The sequence below is a fragment of the Vigna unguiculata genome, chromosome 5 (assembly GCF_004118075.2).
Source record: "Vigna unguiculata cultivar IT97K-499-35 chromosome 5, ASM411807v1, whole genome shotgun sequence".
NCBI lineage: Eukaryota > Viridiplantae > Streptophyta > Magnoliopsida > Fabales > Fabaceae > Vigna > Vigna unguiculata.
This window is the reverse complement of record NC_040283.1, coordinates 46,470,595-46,485,238: the sequence shown is the minus strand read 5'-3', so window position 1 is coordinate 46,485,238 and position 14,644 is coordinate 46,470,595. Positions and strand designations below refer to the sequence as shown.

The 14,644-nt window shown below is 30.1% G+C and overlaps 1 protein-coding gene across 1 annotated transcript; it reads right to left on the bottom strand.

Moving 5' to 3' along the window:
* Positions 1–8,911: 8,911 nt before the first annotated feature.
* On the bottom strand, positions 8,912–11,639 carry LOC114185187 (protein indeterminate-domain 11-like). Its single transcript, XM_028072763.1, is given in 4 exon segments — positions 8,912–10,031; positions 10,402–10,798; positions 10,923–10,946; positions 10,949–11,639. Coding segments are annotated over 4 exon segments (1,464 nt in total). The 5' UTR covers positions 11,076–11,639; the 3' UTR covers positions 8,912–9,115.
* Positions 11,640–14,644: the final 3,005 nt, after the last annotated feature.

Sequence of the window (14,644 nt, the reverse complement as noted above, 5' to 3'; positions counted from 1 at the left end):
GTTTTCATTTTACGTATAAATTATTTTGATCTTTTTTTTTTAAATTAAGAAAAAAAAATTAACGCCCTTAACAAAATTTGTTATAAAAAATAATGAGATAAGATGAGTTAACTAAGAAAATTGAATAATTCCTTTGACCAACATGTTTGACACTTATCCCACATGTCGTAAATAAGAGAAGAAAAAATAAGAAAAAAAAAAAAACGAAACTAAAATTTATTTTGATCATTACAAATTGAAAATCAGTTTTAATAATAAGTTTCAAAAATGATTTCGTGTGAAAATAAATCTTTTAAAATTTATATTATCCAAGAAAAACGTCGTTGTTTATGTCACCTTTATATGAAATTTCTCCTAACAAACAGAAGATTAAGTTTTTAAAAAGTTAAAATCTAAAAAATATGTTAGTTCCTTGTATTGTGAGAAAGGAAGTATAATTTTTTATCAAAAAAGACACTCGTTTTTAATAACACGATATTTTTTAAACGTAGTTATCTTTAAGATATATCAATAAAAAAACTCAAAATCAATTCTTTAAAATCAAGTTAATTCAAAATCAAATTTTCAAAACCGAACGTACGTTTAGCAGCTAGTGTTACAAAATATTGACAAAAGTCCAGAGATCTTTTTTTTTTTTTCCTTTTGGGCCAAAGTCCAAGGAGTCAATACCATGGACCTGAACCCATTACCTCGGTTCACATTTATGATTTAATTTGGTGAGATAGAAATAACACAAACTAGTATAAGAAACAGTAAGAAAATATTTATTATCTGGTACAATAAAACTTGATTTAAAATAGACTAAATCCTACTAGTACTTTTATTTTATTTTTATCATTTTAATTAATTTTTATCCTTTTTTAATTTGTTTATTTTTATTATTTTTCACTCAAATATTTATTATTTTACTTATAGATGACAACAGGTTGGATCGACTACAAATAGAGTCTACCTGCAATTCAACTCGCAAAAAAAATAATCATTCACAACCTGCATATTTACTTATCATGTACCCATTTAAAAAATATCGGCGGATTTAAAAAAAATCCGCGAATACTTGTGGATTGTATGTTCACAAATATTTAAAAAATATATATATTATATAAAAATTTCAAATAAAATTATAAAAAAATTAATATAATATAATATAAATTAAAATTTAATTTTAGTTAAATAAAATATAATTTTAATTTTAATTTTAATTAAATTTAACTTAATAAAATAAAAATTAAATTTTAATTTTAATTTTTTATAAGTAAAAGTCACAAATAATAAATATCTATGAATATTAACTAAATTTCATCTATATATACATACGTGGATATTTTTGTCATCTTTATTTACGCATTCCTATTTACACATTTTTATTTCCATCTAATTTATATCTCACCACAACTGAACAAGCCTTTATTGTAAAAATAAATGAGACTCAAACAACCCTTAATTAACACAACAACCTCCCGTATAATTAACAAATATTTTATAACCCATGACTCATATCAATTTTTTCAAATATTTCAAACCATTTTTACTAGGGTTTTATATTATATAACTGATAATTTAAATGTAGGTCTAAGTCTTGTAAAAATAAAAATGATAAAGTTAACAAATATACAAAAAAAATATATTCATAATTCTAACTCATTGTTTCAATTTTTTAGATTAAAAGTTCTACCAATATATTTATATATTATATTGATGTATCTTTTAATATCTAATTTTTATATTTTTTTATTAAAATTAAATTGTGAGTCTAAATTTCCTAAAAATAAAAAAGTTAAGTAAGATATAAGATAAAAAATTATAAATTTTGAGAATAAAACGATGTCAATCTTTTAAATTAATTAAAGTCAGTGTAGTATATTTTTAATAATTTTTACCTCTAAAGATCTATCGGTGATCACTTCAATATAGAAGAAAGTTGCTCTACCATAAAAAAAAATATTATATATATATATATATATATATATATATATATATATATATATATATAATTTGTTAAAAATGGACTTTAAGTTTAACTCAATCCTACAAAAGGATTGTATCCACTTATATAAGTTGGCTAGGATAGGCTCTAAATTAACTATGATATCATGTTAGAAGTAGACTTTAAGCCTAATTCAAATCCACAAAACTGGTTTATAAGGTGAGAATTAGGGGTGGCAATGCAGGTCGGCCCGGCCCTCATAAGGCCCGCACAACGCGGGCTGTCCCGCCCTGTCCCGCCCTGCATACTTTATACGGATTGAAAAAGCTGGCCTGCCCCGCATACTCCTTGGCCGCGCAGGCCCACGGGCCGACCCATTTTTTTTAACTTTTTTTAAACTTTTTAAAATTGTTTTCTAAATTGTTTTTTATTTTTATGATAAAACTTTCAATGTTTAAAAATTGGAAAACTATAACAAGTTCACAAAATTAAGTAAAGATTTTAGAGAATTAGATGATAAATTGATAATTCACATAATACTTTGTCTTTTCCAGTTATACAAGAATTTGAAATGTTAATGCAAAAGTTCATAAAAAAAGTAATTAATATACATAAGTGCAAATTTTTATTTCTTTTAGTTTTATATGGGTTTGCAGGCTGGCCCATGCGGGTCTCTGCGGGCCTGCGGACTCACTACCCTAGCCTGCTTTGCGTTTTTTTCAAGGGCCTGCGAGTCAGTCCGACAGGCCAGGTCCTAATTGCCACGTCTAATAAGAATTGCACCCACTTATATATTGTGAATTGACATTATCTTTAATTGATGTGAGACTTTCAACAAATTTTGAAGTAGACATTAATTTTTGAAAGGAAAATTTTTGAAGTGGAAATAAGATAGATAATTGAAGGTTGCATTATTAATAAGAAAAGTGAGTCAAAGAGAAAAGGTGAGTGTGGGGGGAAGCATCTTTACAACGACAAGTCAACCGGGATGCTCAGCATTACAATACAGAGACAACAAACAAAAACACTTTTGAAACTACCAACCAATTTTTCATATTCCAATTTAGACTGCAGACAAAAAGAAACCCCAATAACATCAAAAACCAATGTAACATATAACAGTACTCTTTATTCGCCCACTCTGCTTTCTGCTCTCATACCTGTTACTGTTACCTGCTGCGTTTCCCTCTCCCTTTCCCTTTACGTTCTTCACCACCTTTTCTGTCTCTTTCACTCTCACAATTTTCACATACCTAAACATGCAATATTCTTATTTTTCCTCCACGTAAACAATTCTTCTCACCTCACTCATCATGTCACTTCACACATTCCCAAGCTCATATATGCATAACAAACATTCTCACATTTCAAGGATTCCCACGTTGCACGGACATTAATTATTTTGTGACAAAGGTTAAATAGTTCTAATCACAATTCAAGTTGACGTTTAGGTAAGAATGTCAGAGCGGTTAAGGCCGCTGGTTTGTTAATCAAAGGACAGGTTGGGTTGAAATTTTTAACTCATCAATTTATTATAACTTGACTTATTTAATCCGTCAGTTTAGCGGACTAAAATGGATCATTCTGTCCTAGCCTGGTCTGCTAACTTTTTTTTTAATTTTTTAAATTGTTTTTATGTTTAAAATTTAAAGTAATTAAAAAAAATATTTTTTACATTATATATATATATATATATATATATATATATATATGTAAAAGATTTATAAACAAAAATTTTAAAAAATTTTAAAAAAATTTTAAAAAATATAAAAATGGGGGAGCCGCCTTCTCGTCATAAGACGGGTTGCATATTCAACCCGTTTATTTGTGGTGGACTAGTCCGACCCGATCTATTTTTTGACGAACCACAAAGACTGGGTCAAAACAGATTACACTGACCCGTTTTGTCACTCCTACTCCTACTCCTACGTTTAAATTCTTACACTTTCAAGTAAAAAGATTTGTGTCGAGAATTATAGTTTTTAATTAATAATAAATATGTATTCATAACAATTAGTATCGGATAACAATTAGTATCGAAGTTAAAAGCAAAAATTACGAGTTGAATTTCGAAGAAAAGTTGCAATCCAAGTATCGGATTCCTGAATCACCAATGATACAACTTTTTAATCTAATTTAGATTTTATTTTTCAATATGATGTAATATAAAAGTAATTCAAATAAAAGTAACAAAATTATATATCATATTAAAGAAAATAATGTAAACTATTTAAGAATGTTGAAATGTTGAAATGAATTCTGAATGTAAAATCTGTACTATTTTCCAAAATTATATTTATAATATTTAGAACTAAAGTAGTTTAATTAATTAGGGATATTTTATTATAACTAAAATAAAGTAGTTATTACAGAGAGAGACAATGAAATTTTAAAATTAGTTTTATAGAGAGAGTATAGATTAATAAAAAAACAGACTGAACTATTAATAACACTTTTGTTTTATGTATACACTGATAGATGAGGAAGATATTACACTTTTATGGTAACAATTTTTTGTATCCGTAACTTTTATATGATTATAACTTTATTAATACCACTTTTACTACCTATTTTTTATGTTATCAATTTTTATGTCATTTTTTTTATAGTATGACTGCAATAATATTTCGCTAGCGTATTTATTTCAAAATATATGCAGTTTTAGCTTTTAAAAATACTAAATTAATTTATGCTCTTAGCTCATAAAATGCAAATTTTCATTCATAATTTATTTAATATTTAATGAAAAAAATATTGTGTTAGTTACATCTCATAAAAAAGATGTATTTATTTTCAAAAATAAGAATAGTTTAATGAAATATTTAAGAAACATATTTTTCTTTACGAAAAAATACTATAAATTATTTCTATCAATACTTAATTAATAAAACATAATTTTACATTTTTATTTTGAAATTCCCAATTACTCGCGTTAACTTAATGTCCGTGCACTGTATATAACTCGGAACCAAACGACCAATACACTTTAAATTACAATTAAATGTTTTTGTGTGACTATCTATTGTAATTTAAATTTAAAGTTAAAGTTCTTATTAAAATCAAATTAAGATAATTGAATTCCAATTGATTATATTGGCATCAAACTCTATTTTTTTTTTTTTAATTTTAGGATTTAGGGGATTAAATATATTACATGTTTTAATAATATATTTTATTATTTTGATGTAATACAAAATTTGACCGTTTTGATTATTGATATTAAGATTCATTGTTAAGTTTATCACCTAAAGACAACCATCCTAAAATTTTGAATTGAAAATATGATAAAATTAAAATTTTACAAGAATCATTTATATATTTTATATAGTTTTCTTATAAATTAATATGTTTAACTTTTGTGATATTTTTGAAATATTGGGTCATTTACACACACAAAAAAAAAATGTTTAAAGAGACTTATGAGAGGGAAAATCTCACATAATATACAATGTCTTTTAATTACCTCATTTTATTCTGTAAATTCAGAATTCATTTTTCCGAAAGTTGAATTTTGAACTTTGATTAATTGAAAAACTGAATGTTGATCTGAATTTTTATTTTCTCTTCATTTAAAAATAAATAAAAAGAGACTTATGAGAGGGAAAAGTTGTCTGTAAAAGATAACACACTTTAAATTCTGTTTTCATGAAAAAAAATTGTTATCTATATATAAATTATAAACAAAGGAAACAATATACTAGGGAAAAAATGTTGGAAAAAATAAAAGAGAAAGGTCCTATATTTTATATTGGTAAAAGAAAAATACATGAAATTGAGAAGTCTGTATACCAAATTATTAAATTATTAAATTAGTAAGTGATTTTAAGTACAGCTCAATTTTATAAAATTGATATTTTAATTATATATAACAAATTGACTTTATATTTAACTGAGACGTGAAACTTTGAACAAAAATCTTAATTAAAAAATAAAACAATGAAATAAATGTACCACAAACAGTAGTAAAATATTTAAAACGATATCTAAATGAAGCTAACATATATATTGCAGACATCATAGTCACAAATATGGTCCTCATAAAAAAAGAATCCAATGCTTTTTAAAATCCCAATATTTGCACCTTATTATACCCATCCCCTCTATCGTATATCCACCAATGCCACTTTATACTCAACACATCCTTACGTCCCCATAACCGAATATCGATCTTCCTCCCATCACAATCTCTCACCATCTACACCTCTCATCTTTATAGTACGTTTGGATACAAGTAATTTCTTTTTTTTAAGGAATTTAAATTTATTTATAATAAATTTTTATATTTGGATAAATAAATTAAAAAACATTTAAAATACAAGCATTTTCTTTTAAATATTTCAATTAGTAAAAATTCAAATATCTTCAAAATAGGTTGAATTTAAAATTCTTCTCACTCAACCTCGTACTTTGGACTCTCTGGTAGAGTTGTCAATTTGACCCAGTTCATAGGCTTGACCTTGACCCACGTGAGCTTGGGTCAAAAAATCTCATAGGGCCAAAAAGTCCCACATTAAAGAAGCCCACAAGGCCGGACCAACAACCTAGACGGACGGGTCGAGTCGACAAAACTTGACGGGCATGACCGGTCTGTATGGGTAGTTGGGCTAATTAGGCCTGTCTGAATCGTCAGGCTAGCCCGACCCGTCTGGATCGTTGAGTCAGACCGTTCCTATGGGATCGTTGGGTCGGCCTGGTCCATCTGGATCGTCGAGCCGTTTCCAAATTTATCATGAACTCAAAACATAATTAAGCCTAAAATAAAAATTGTTAACATGAAATTTTATCACACAAAAAATTGAATTGTTTTATCCAAATAAGAAATTGAAATGTAAGATATTTTAATTTCTTTATCTAAACAAGTTATTTGGAAAATGTAGAAAACTTAATTACAAGCAATTCAAATACAATACATTTCAATTGCTCGACATTGTTTAAATGTTTCATCCAAACACAAGATTAGTGTTCCTTTATACAATTCATATCAACAATATTAAATGTGATTGCAACAAGATCTTTAGAGAAGGGTTACCAATTAAACTTGATCTCAACTTATAAAAAGGATTTACATTACATTTAAAAATCTAAGATAATGAGTTTATCCATCTTCTCTTCTATATTATATATCGTTCAATTTTCTTATTTTTATTTAATAGAAAATTTAGACTCACACTTAAACTTTACAATACCATATTATTTGCGGCAATGTGTTTTTTTTTTTTTTTGATAGTTAACATTTCCAGGTTACCATATTTTTTAACGGTCAAATAAACACCAATTTAATTGACTTAAGAAAAGTTGAGTTTTCTTTTTTTCCACTAATTAAGTTAGGAGCAAATGATGAAAGAAAAAGCCTAATGATTAAGATTTGGTAGCAGTGAAGATAAAAAAGGTTAATATAATTAAGATTTAAGACAAAGTGGTAGGTAGGATACATTGTAAAGATGCAAAACCATCATGAAAACATTTCATTACTTCATTATTACCAAACCAGATGGCGTAACAGTGATCAATGACCAATAGTTTCTGCTGATTTTATTTCATATAACACCACAGAGTGCATGTTTTTGAAAAATGGTCACGTTAAGTGTTAACTAATTACAGAAAGTGAAAATTTTCAGATGAAACAGGTTCGAACATGTATCAAAATATCAGTTTTATTACATCATTTAAAAACGTAATTTTACCTTCAAAGCAACCATTTTTTTATTCTTAAAACCACACACGAGAAGGATGGGCATAAACACATTTTGGCAATTAACGTTTATCATTCTTAATGTTTTGTCTGGTTTCTTTAGTTCTGTAAAGCTGCGTGAACAACAAAATAAAAAACAAAAAATATGCAAAGAGAGCGTGTGATAAGGACTCATCGTGTTATTCTTATCACAACAAACATACTTCAACTTGAATCCAATGCCAAGAAAGCACAAAAGACAAATAAATTGTCAGAAAAAATATAAAGCTATATCTAAGTACATGATTAAAAAAAAGTACCACCCCATTCTAAAAGTAGAAATTTTAAAAAGATGAATAGCTCCATCACAAATTCTATTTACTAATCTCGTGTTTCACTTAATTTTCAAAATTAAGAAAGAAGGAAAAGATAAAAGATTAATCTTTACTCTATGTATTTTATTTAGCATACTATATATATGTTTCACAATCTTCAAGTTATTATTATTTAGTTAAATGATTATAATCACTCTTTATATCTTCTAGTTTCTTTCACTTTTAAATTAGCAAACCCTTCATAAAACACATAAAAAAACAATTTTTTATTCACTTCACATATCTAATACATGGCATGTATATTTCTTGTTTACTTTTAAATATTTTATATATACTTTAATTGAAATATATACTCGGTGACTTAAGAAACATTGTTGCATCTATTTAGCTGCATTTATTGTTTAATGTTTATATCATAATCAATTTTATAACTATATTTTATGTATATCTTATTTAACAATAGTTAAAATGAACTAAACATAACTAAACATTTTCCCTATAATATATCATTCTTTGGTTTTGGTACTCATAAAAATTATTTATTTTAAAATTATCATTGTAAAATTACTGATTTGGTTTGTTATTTTACTTCAGTCATTTTTCATTTTTCCGTGTTTGTCCTACATGATATTTCAGTAATTTCCTTTCGGCATCTGCCATTTCTTTTAGATGAACAAATATTACACATTTAAAATGAAAAATAAATATTAGAAGGAATAAAAGATAAAAAAAAAGTAAAGTTTTTGACAACGGTATTTGAAAATAAAAATATTTTTACTAGGTCCACAGCAGAAAGGTGTGATAGTATTATACATAGAGACAAAAATCAAAATATATTTAGATTCGCCTAGGATTATTTTTATTTTATTTTATTTTTTGTCTAGCTAAGTTGTCAGAAACTAGCATTCAAACAATAATTAATAATCGATAACTGATCTACAAAAAAATCAATGACATTATGAAAATTAATTAACTGCATTAAAACTAAATAATATAAATATAATGTCATATATATTTGTAAAATGTAGCTACATAAATATTGAGATTCTGGAAGGTCACACTCCCTTTGGGAAGATTGAGAATATATATGATAAACAAAAGCAAAATTAAATGTATATTATATATTATAATGAAATAAAGAAAAAGGAAAATGCAGATATATGTTTGTAAAAACATATGGAGCTAACCTTGCCAAGGGTTTTGGGTTTGGTTATGTTGGGAGTTCATGCAGTTTCCCATGCCAGCGATGTTGAGAAAATCAGTGTGAGAGAGGGGTCGAAGACCCAAGAAATCTCTGGTCATGGCCTCATTGTAATTTCCTCCGCCGGCGGCACCACCACCGGCACGGTCATCAGCGGCGGTTGTTTTGGTGACAGCAGCATTGAAAGGGTCCTCAAAAGAAGTCCCTTCAAAAGGGGAAGAGAAAGAGTTGATAACATGGTGAAGGAGTGATGAAGAAACACCAACGCCAACACCAACACCAGAAGCAGGAACAGCTTTATTCCCGAAAGGTACCAAGCCATGGGGAGTGGTGGTGTTGGAAGTGGGGGTCATCTGGTCGTCACGTGAGGACAAATTCAAAGAGTCAGCAGACACGTGAGCCTGTTGGTGGGTCCTAATCATGGAGCCAGTTTTGGTCATGGTAGCTCCCATTTGGGCTGCTTTCTGCAGCAACGCTGTGGCTGACATGTGAGGAGGGGAAGGTGCTGTTGGGTAGGGAGGGAAAGTGGGACCACTTCCACCACCACCACCACCTCTAGGGTTAGGGTTTTCATGGAGACCGCTCACATGATCCTGCTGAGAGAAGAACGAGGAGGAGGAGGAGGAGAGATCAACGGTGGAGGGTGGTTGTCCAAGCCATGGGGGCATGAAACCTTGTTGCTCTTTCTTCAATGGGAAATTGTTACCACCATGGATGATATCTTGATGATGATGAGAGGATGAAGGGATGACTACTCCTACTCCCGCTGCAGGTGTTGTTGGAGTTGAAGCTGAGTTGCTGGGAATGCCTATGGCAATGTCCATGCCTGTCACAGATCTTGCACTCTCCTCTGCTAATGCATCACAGAAGGCTCTGTGGGTTATGAAACTGTCCCTCCTGATTGTCATAAACAAATACAACCAAACCCATGTCACTAAAGCACAAATTTTCAACCTTTCTCTTTTCCCAACGCCTAAAAGACATATACATACACACTCCATGTTTCTTAGGCACCTGGCTGCCACATTCAAATATTCTCTCTCACAAGGGTGGTGTAGTTATAGTTAGGTATATACCTATATATATAGTATACAACTTTTGTTTATTGTGTCATCTTCTTCATTGTAAGAACGTGTTGTAAAAAGTTGAAGAAATGTGGTGGAATTTTGAGTCAACCTCGGATTCATATGCTTCATAAATGAATGATGTAAAGTGAAGTGAAGCCATATATATATATAGAGAGAGGTGATGGGTTTAGGTTAGTTACCTTGAGAAGAGAGTTCCACAGTCACATCTGTACTCTCTTGTGCCACAGGTCTTTGAGTGAGCTTTCCAGTCTGATTGAACAGCATACTTCTTGGAGCACTTGTCGCATTTCCACTTCTTCTCGCCGTGCTTTCTGCAGAAGTGCTTCTTGATGCCAGTTAGGTCCCCCAGGGCCCTTGAAGGGTCGTGGTGGACGCAACTTGCTTCTGGGCACACATAAACCTTCTTCCTTATCTCCTTGCTCGTTCTCTGCTTCAGCTTCCATGGTAAATTGTGCCCTCTTCTGTGAAGTTGCAGATTCTGATCTCTTTGAAACCCTTTGTTGCAGATCTCACAGATGAACCTGTTTGTGGCCAAGAGAGTCTTTGGAGACAACGCCACAACTTCAGCCTCCGGGTCTGAATAAACAATTAACAAAATCCAAACACCAACCCAATTCAGATAAACAAGACAAGGACATACAACAAACAAACCAAAACCAAAACAAACTTTGGAAGTTTATAAAAAGAAGAAAAAAAAAACCTGGGTTGCCTGGAAGGTTTCTCTTTTCTTTGGTGGAGCCTGGGTTTGAGTTGGTGGGCTAGCAAAGTATTGCTGCGAGTAATCAGAACCAATTTCGGTTCTGTTGCCTGAAGAAGCACTAGCTTCACCGGATGCAGAAGTCAAATTAGACATGGTTTTTGGAACATCAAATCAAATCCTTCATCGTCTTTTCTCATATTTGGACCTTTTTGAATTGTCACCAGCCATAGCTAGATCTGAGTTTTTCTTATGTTACTACTCTTGCTACCTTCTGGGATCGATCAAATGACACCTAAAACAGACAAGGAAAAGGCTGGAACTGGACTAGTGAGAAACGAACAGAACAAAGAGGCAAAATTGACACATATATATGGCCCCAACAAAGAAAAAAAATAGTATCAGTGAGAGAAAAATGAAAATTGAGAGAGTTTCTCTACATCTGTGAAGTGAAGCAAATACTATAAACTTAATTCATGGTTTCTCAAACTTGTTTGGCACCAACCCAAGAGACAATTCTTGTTTTTTGTTTTATATATACATACAAAGAAAATCCAGTGATATCCACACTATAATAATATGAACAAACAAAAAAAAAAAAGTATAGAACCAGCTACTCAAAGCTCAAAATCAGAGAGAGGGAGAGAGAGAGAGAGGAAGATGAGAAGAAGTAGTATCTCCCCTCTATGTCTGAGGCAGTGAAAAACAATACCAGAAACCACATACCAAGGAGAACCCTATGGCTAACTCTGACGTTGCGCTTTTCTGTCTTTTCCTCTGTTCTCTTTCTCAAACACCAGAAAAATCTTTTCCTTCTTTATTGTTTATAATATATGCTGCCTTTAATCAAGCTCAATTATTTTTTGCTACAAAGCTTTGTTTATACACAGTTCCCTCTCACTCCCCTTTCCCTTATATCGTAAAGTAAGCAGAAAAAAGGGGGTGGAAAAGCAAACCACGTAAAAAGAGAGTATCATTTGTATATGCAGATAGATAAATAGATAGATATAGTTGATATAGTTGTATACCACAGGCACTTAGAGAGAGAGAAGAACAGAGAAAGAGAATGACAGAAAGAGAGAGAGAGAGAGAGAAGTTCCCTTGTTGTGTTACTCAACATCATTGCAAGTGGACCCTCCTTGCTTTCTAAATTTTACAGTGACACACATGATTGATTCATTGATTAAATTCCAACCAGCATGGCTAAAAGCTTCTGAGTTCTGCCCTTAATTCTTTTTCTATTCTTCTCTCCCACACTTCCTCCCATCATCACTGTAACTATTGCTGCCCATAAAAAAAAAAAAAAAAAAGCTCAAATTTTCCGACATTTTTTGCATGGTTACACTCAAGAATTTTAACTGGTGTGTGAAGAGACACACATATATGATCCACATAGACAAAGATGCCTAACGTACCGAAATCCATAGCGTCCCCCCCTTATCTCAATCTCTGCATCTTCTTCATATGTGTTCCAATACAATCCTTTGTCGGCCTTGTCTTTTTCATTTCGTGATGGTCTTTATCAGTATTAAGATAAACTATTAATGCTGCAACAAATAGTACACACCTTCAACTCTCCCACCCTCTTAGTTAGGTAACATAAAATTTTACTCAATCAATTTTCAGACTAACCACGCTTGCAATAACTTATACCATTAACATGTTTGAGTTTCTTCTCCTCTCACTTATACAACATTATGAGTTTCATCCTCAGTTCAAACGACTTCTGCTAACGTCGTCATGCTCAAGTTGATTCCAAAATCAATAATAGAAAATGAACCATCACTCTAAATGAAACTCCTTGCTTCCATGTGTTCATAATCTGTTGTGTATTGACTCCTTGACCGGAATTAATTTTGTTCTGTTAGTTTTCTATTCCTGCATTGGAAGAAGAATTTTCAATGATTGAATATTGGACTTTTTACTTTGAAGTCTTGTGGTTTAGATGAAAAAAATAAATAAAGTGAAGTTAGCTTGGAATAGGACACTTCCACTGTCTATCACAAATAGATCTGGCATCTGACAAACACTATAAATATAAAATTAAAGAATTTGCAAATAATGCAAATATTCAACTTTAAGAGTCTTGTTGACGTATGTCTGGTTTGGTTCTCCGGCTTGATTATGTAATTAACATAAATGTTTTTAAATATATTACAATTTCATTTATATATAAAAATATAGTTAGGAATTAAAGTGTGAGTCTAAGTCTTACATCGATTAGAAATGAGAAAGTATAACATTATATAAGGATAAAGACCCACCCATAAACTCATTGTTTTGAAGTTTTAGGTTGAGAATGATTTCAATAACTTATATGGTTGAGTTTAGATTTCATTGATGTTGTGTCTTTGAGGTATAATTCCCTCTAAATATTGTTATTTTTACAACAGAAAATCCATATGAATATCAAACTCATAAATTTATTTTATATTAAAAGCGATAAATTTATTACTTTAAAATTTTATAATTTACGTATATCGTTCTTATTGTATTATTTTTACGATAATTCTCCCTCCAGAGACAAGTCTTACGGTGGATATGTTGGTACAGCAAAACTACATTGTTTTATTATGTTTGTTCAGCTTTCAATGAGGTTGTCTTGTGTGCACCACGTATTAACTTTAAAAAATTAGCAATAGAAAATTATTTTCTTTTGTCATTATCTTGTTTTATTGTTTTATTGTTCCATGATTAAATGGGATCTTGCACGACCAAGACACAATGTGCACTCCCAGCTCATTTGTGTCATTAAAATAATATTTCCCAATAAAAAAAAGTGAATGAAGGTGAATGTAACATCATTCAACTCCTACATAAACTATTGTGATAAAATCATTTTACTTATTAAATTAAGTGAAATGTAACTGCCGTTTTATTTACGTACAAGTAAAATACCAAGAAAATGATGTTATAGTATTGATTGGTTGGTTTGAAGAAAAATGGGAAATATTTCGAGATAAACTAAAACATTCAAAGTGATATAAAATATAGTTTTATCATCTTACTTGTAACTTGTTTCAACATAATCCGTTGTCTTTAATTTAAATCTTGAGTATATTACAGATGAAAAGATTTGTTACATTATAATAATTTTATATATTTCAACTTGACAAAGGAAAAATAGTTTTCTTTTAGTAAAAAGTTATCTTTGAATAAAAAAAATAACGAAAAAACTGCCCTCCCACTAAAAAAGTAATGAAAAATAATAAATTAGTAAGAGATATGAATGAACATATACAAAAATATATAAACAGAAATGATATCACAGATTGGCTTACCCTTTTAACTTGACAGTGAAAGGAAAACCAGTTTTTTAATTTTTAATTTTTTTATCAGTAAAGAGGTTTCTTTCAATTAACTACTGGCATGTTGAAGATTTTGAAAGTGAAAAAAATATTTTGACTCCGAAGGATAGAAGAAGTGATGAAGGAAAAGAATGAAGCAGTCAAAATGTGTTTATTCTGATTCCTTAATTTTGCCTTTCCAAGAATGTGAGGTTACGAACAGAAGTTATGGAAACAAAGGAAAGTTGGTTGGAAAGGTGGAGGTGCTGGTGGTTTGCTACGATTCATCATTTTGTGGTAGTTTGGTTTATAAATATGTTTAGCTTTGAAAGTTAGGTTTTGAAGAGAAAGACAAACATGCACTTCCAAAATATTTTTTAGAAAGTATAGTTTTTTAGACAAGGAGGATCAATTCAAGTGTATGGTCAAAAATTCCAC